Source organism: Haematobia irritans, chromosome 4 (genome assembly GCF_050003625.1).
Source record: "Haematobia irritans isolate KBUSLIRL chromosome 4, ASM5000362v1, whole genome shotgun sequence".
In the NCBI taxonomy this organism is placed as follows: Eukaryota; Metazoa; Arthropoda; class Insecta; order Diptera; family Muscidae; genus Haematobia; species Haematobia irritans.
In genome coordinates this window covers 110,930,124-110,935,738 of record NC_134400.1, presented here as the reverse complement: position 1 = coordinate 110,935,738, position 5,615 = coordinate 110,930,124, and the positions used below count along the sequence as shown (strand labels likewise).

Below are 5,615 nucleotides of genomic sequence, written 5' to 3'. Positions count from 1 at the left end.
CAGTTCATATTAGATCATTATTTTTTTTCCGTGTAAGATGGTCGAGTTGCATCACAAATCCCATACACCACATAGTCGCGAAAGGATTTAATTAAAGCGTATTCATTGGATTGATCACATGAACATTTTCACATTTTCTCCATCCAAGAAACAGATTGTCTATGAGTCAACAGTCAAGGTTATTTCTTCAATTGTATTCAATTAATCAAAATAAAAATTAAGCTTTTTCATACAACGAAAAAGACTCAGAGACAACAGATGATTTAAAAATTTCTAGACATGGAAATACACATCAAAATCTAAAATGGAACAGTAGTTAATTGTCGCTAATACACACCAGATATAGAAACGCTAAAGGGCCTTTACGGATATGGAAAAGTGGATATTTATTTTCTTAGCTCTTGCAAAGGAACTGCATCAAGTGTGTGTTTTATTTTTAAATAAAATTTAAATCAGAACTTAAATATAAAGAAATTCAAAATTTGGTTTTTGTATATTATCCAGAGTTCAGCTGCTTCGATGACCATAGCCATGCCAGCTACCACCGATGAACTGGTCGACTATGTTTTGACCAATAAATTCTATTATTACGATGCCAAAGCTGATCCAATGCAATCCGAATTGGAGGAAATGCTTGAACAAATTAAGCTGGCCAAATCAAAAATTATGGATGATAGTAAACAAATGGAAATCTACGAAAGAGCACAACATTTTACCGAAAAGTACTTGGATTTATTCATACGCCATAGATTTCAGTGTGGTGTACGTAATGTCTTTACTTTTATGTCGCCAGTAATGTCACGTATCATTCTGGCCACTGACAATGAAGATGTAGCCATTCATTGGTACAATCATTTCAAAATGTTCGTCGACGAATTGGAGAGCTATGAGAAGAGTTCAGAAGCTACACATAATGTCATTCGTCTCTACACTAAAGGAAATCAAAATCTTCAAAAGGAATATGATGATAAATATACTCGTAAGGCAAATGAAAAATGTAATTTAGGAGTTTTCATGAACGAAATACATTGAAGCTAATAATCTATACATATATATAAAATTCAATCTATGTTTGTTTATTTGTTTGTTTGTTTGTATGTTCCGAGTTGGCTCCGAAACGGCTGAACCGATTTACTTGAAACTTTCAGAGATCGTAGGGGGCGTTCATGTGGTGAAAATAGGGTACCTCATTTTTGGACACCTGGTCGCGGAGGGGGACCACCCCTTTGTCGGACTTTTTGAAAATTGAACCAAAGTTGACCGATTTGCTTGAAATTTTCATTGAAGGTTGAGGTTGGCATCTAGATAAAGATCCGCTACTTTATATTTCGATATTTGCTGGCGGAGGGGGATCTCCCCTTTGTTCGACTTTTTTTAATGTACAGTGAAAAAACTAAAATTCTCTAAATTATTTGAGATTTACAGAGAACATGCGGTGAGGTTATGGAATTAATATGGGGTACCTGATGATTTCATATGTGGACGGGGAGGGGGACCTCCCCCTTGCCCTACTTTTTGAAACTTGGAACAAAATTATGCGATTTGCTTGAAATTTTCATTGAATGTTGGGGTTGCCATCTAGACAAAAATCCGCTACATTATTTTTCGATATTTGGGCGGGGAGGGGGACCACCCCTTTGCCCGACTTTTTTTTAAAGTACAGTGAAAACAACACTAAACTCCCCCGACTGAAATTTTAACGGAAAAAATGGGTGAGGTTATGAAATTTATATCAGGTTCCTGATTTTTTAATAAAAATAAAAGGGCATAGGGAGACATCCGCTTCTCTTAAGTACATACAGAGAAACAATTAAACTTTTACCGAGTTACTTGAAATTTACAGAGGACTGGGGAGAGGTTACGATATCAATAGTTGATACCTGATTTTGTGATATTTGGACGGAAGAGAGGCCGCCCCTTTAGGCTTATAGTTTGCTTGACATTTTCTGAGACGTTTACAAAAGATACACTACATCATTTTTCGATATTTGATCGCGAGGAGGTCCTCCTCTAAAACTGCAAAAAAAAAAAAAAAAAAAAAAAAAAAAAAAAAAAAAGTTTTCTTGAAATTTACAAAGGCAGTGGAGGAAGGTTATGAACGAAGGGGCAACCTTCCTTGCCCCACACTTGAAGGAAAGTTTCAAGAATTTTCAGGGAAGGTTAGGGGTGCTATTCACTACGGTGTTTGTCGATATTGTATCGGGGAAAGTGACGTCCCTTTAAAACAATAGAGCAAAATTTAAACATCTCCGATCTACTTGGAATTTACAGGGAACGTGGGAGGATGTGATTAAATTTATACATGATTTTTAAATTAGTATATGATTTTTCGATATCTGGTTGGGGAAGGGAAAAATTGAAATAAGCTTTGTCGATTTACTTCGATAGAATTTATAGGGACCAGTGAGTAGTTGTAAAATTAATATAGGGTACGTGATAGTCCGATATCAGGTCAGAGTGGTGCGAAGGTGGGGAAAGGGTTCCCTTTCGTCCGTTTTTTTTTTTTTTCTTAAATTGAAAGTAGAGGGAACTCGGTACATAATTTTATGATTTTTGCACAGGCTTCATTTCATTTATTGAATGGTATTTCCAGTACAACAAGATTACATCTTATATATTATAGTACTGGAGTAGCATGGTTAGATTATTACAGTATTGTTATTAATATGTATTAAATTAAATTTAATTAAATTAACATATAAGTATACATAACAATATTTTAAAGTGTATTAGTGTGAAAAAAAAGAAAAATTTAGCGTCCCCAATATTAAAATATTTCACATGATTGAATAATATTCCAGAATATTCCTCTTGAACCGTTGTGTATTAGTTATTAGCTGCAGCTCATTAGGGAGTTGATTCCAGAGACGGATCGTACTAATAAAAAAATGTCTTTCTGATGAGTGACGACGGTGTGCGATTTGTATAATGTTTTTTCCTCTTGATGATCGGGCGAACATCAGGTTGGCATATAGATATGAAGGTTTACTGGTGTGAATTATTTTATGTAACAATACTAATGATTTGCAAATTAAGAATCTTTCCAATGGCAACTTCAGTATCAGTAATGAGTATTGTGAGACTCTGTCAAATCGTCTCAAACCAAAAGCATATCGTACTGCATTGTTAAAAGTAAAGGGTGATTCTTTTGAGGTTAGGATTTTCATGCATTAGTATTTGACAGATCACGTGGGATTTCAGACATGGTGTCAAAGAGAAAGATGCTCAGTATGCTTTGACATTTCATCATGAATAGACTTACTAACGAGCAACGCTTGCAAATCATTGAATTTTATTACCAAAATCAGTGTTCGGTTCGAAATGTGTTTCGCGCTTTACGTCCGATTTATGGTCTACATAAATAAGCAAAATTGCCGCATTTGGAGTGAAGAGCAACCAGAAGCCGTTCAAGAACTGCCCATGCATCCCGAAAAATGCACTGTTTGGTGTGGTTTGTACGCTGGTGGAATCATTGGACCGTATTTTTTCAAAGATGCTGTTGGACGCAACGTTACGGTGAATGGCGATCGCTATCGTTCGATGCTAACAAACTTTTTGTTGCCAAAAATGGAAGAACTGAACTTGGTTGACATGTGGTTTCAACAAGATGGCGCTACATGCCACACAGCTCGCGATTCTATGGCCATTTTGAGGGAAAACTTCGGAGAACAATTCATCTCAAGAAATGGACCGGTAAGTTGGCCACCAAGATCATGCGATTTGACGCCTTTAGACTATTTTTTGTGGGGCTACGTCAAGTCTAAAGTCTACAGAAATAAGCCAGCAACTATTCCAGCTTTGGAAGACAACATTTCCGAAGAAATTCGGGCTATTCCGGCCGAAATGCTCGAAAAAGTTGCCCAAAATTGGACTTTCCGAATGGACCACCTAAGACGCAGCCGCGGTCAACATTTAAATGAAATTATCTTCAAAAAGTAAATGTCATGGACCAATCTAACGTTTCAAATAAAGAACCGATGAGATTTTGCAAATTTTATGCGTTTTTTTTTTAAAAAAAGTTATCAAGCTCTTAACAAATCACCCTTTAGTTTGAAGTTTTCTTTTGTCAGTTGTATTTATATCAGCGAATACTTCAGAAGCATACAGTAAGGTTGGTAATATGTAGCTTTTTACTAACTGTATTCTAATATTCAGTGGTGTGAAGTGTTGGGTAGTCCACAGATTTCTAAGCATTGAATATACTTTTCCACAGGTTGAAGAAATATGGTCAGACCAGGTAAGATTCTTATTAAAAATTACCCCAAGATTCTTTGCTTTATCCACAATTTCAATTTGTGTGGATCCTAAGTAAATGTTGACGTTATCTCCTATGTCAACATTTCTGTTTCGGATTAGAATTGCCTTCGACTTATTAGGGTTAAGTATTAAACAGTTCTTTGAGGCCCAATTCAGTATTCGTTGCAGGTCTGCGTTAAGATTCGATACACACGTCGCAACGGAATTCAGTTTGCATGAGTAGTAAAGCTGTACGTCATCAGCGTACATTAGAATATGATTATGCTTAATTTGGTCAGGTAGATCATTCGAGTATATTGAGTATAGGAGGGGTCCAAGGATTGATCCTTGCGGTACCCCCCTTGGCAGTGGAAGGAGTAAAGAGTTGTTAGTTCCATCCGTTGTGTATTGCGATCGTTGTGACAGATATGATATCAGTAAACGTGTTGCCGTTTCAGTGAGGCCAACATTTCGTCTCAGTTTTTCAGTAAGTATTGTGTGGCAAACACTATCAAATGCCTTGGAGTGATCAAGCAAAATTAGGAAACCAATTTCATTGTTGTCAAGCCCAGCTCGAATTGTCTCTACCACATCAGTGAGTGCAGTAATGCAGCTGTGATTTGGTCTAAAACCAGATTGTCGCGAAGTTAGTAAATTATTTGCAGTAACATAGCTCTGAAGCTGGTTGTGAATAATCCTCTCGAAGACTTTAGATAGGTAGGGCAGTATAGCTATAGGGCGAAACTCTCCATTACCCTTTGGTATTGGGAGTATTTTTGCGATTTTCCAACTAGAAGGAAAACTGCTGGTCATTATAGCAGTATTGAAAACATGTGTAATGTACAACAGAATATGTGGCAGGATAATTCTAACAAATTTTGGATGAATGTCATCATATCCAACGGCATTTGAAGTCACTGACATTACAGCTTTATAGACCTCTGATTGCGTTACGAGGTTGAAAGCAAGACCGAATTCAGGCTCGGGCATGGTGCTATGCTCCAAGGGTACTTATCGATTCACGATAGTTGTTGGTGTACTGACAAATTTCAAGTTAAGATCGTTTAGGTCGACATTTACTGCATGCTCTTCGTGTTTTAGTAGGCCGATTTTCCGAATCTCTTTCCATTTTTGTTTGCTACTGATGGCATTACCAAATTTGTTTTCATAGTACGCTAGTTTTTCTTGGCGTATTTTATTTGTTACGGCACGTCGAGCAGATTTGAATGCCTCATAATAAGAGGGGGTTTTATATCGCTTCCACAGTCTGTAAGCTAACTCACGATGTGTGATTAGCGATTTGATATCTCTATTAAACCAAGGCTTCGAGTTACTTTTATTTAGTTTACGTTTAACTTTGATATGCTTATCATACAGAA

At 36.7% G+C, this 5,615-nt stretch overlaps 1 protein-coding gene across 1 annotated transcript; it reads left to right on the top strand.

Moving 5' to 3' along the window:
- The first annotated feature begins 261 nt into the window (after positions 1–261).
- On the top strand, positions 262–1,042 carry LOC142236300 (uncharacterized). The gene is made up of 2 exons (XM_075307562.1): positions 262–421; positions 505–1,042. Exons 1-2 carry the CDS (start codon positions 371–373, stop codon positions 1,030–1,032), a joined length of 579 nt encoding a protein of 192 aa, XP_075163677.1. The 5' UTR covers positions 262–370; the 3' UTR covers positions 1,033–1,042.
- The last annotated feature ends 4,573 nt before the right edge of the window (positions 1,043–5,615 follow it).

What these genes read in the sequence shown, in the direction of transcription:
- LOC142236300 (XM_075307562.1), top strand. Translation starts at nt 371, where the DNA reads ATGGAAAAGTGGATATTTATTTTCTTAGCTCTTGCAAAGGAACTGCAT. An exon ending in TTGCAAAGGAACTGCATCAA is followed by an intron (nt 422 to 504) that starts GTGTGTGTTTTA and finishes TATATTATCCAG; the next exon opens with AGTTCAGCTGCTTCGATGAC.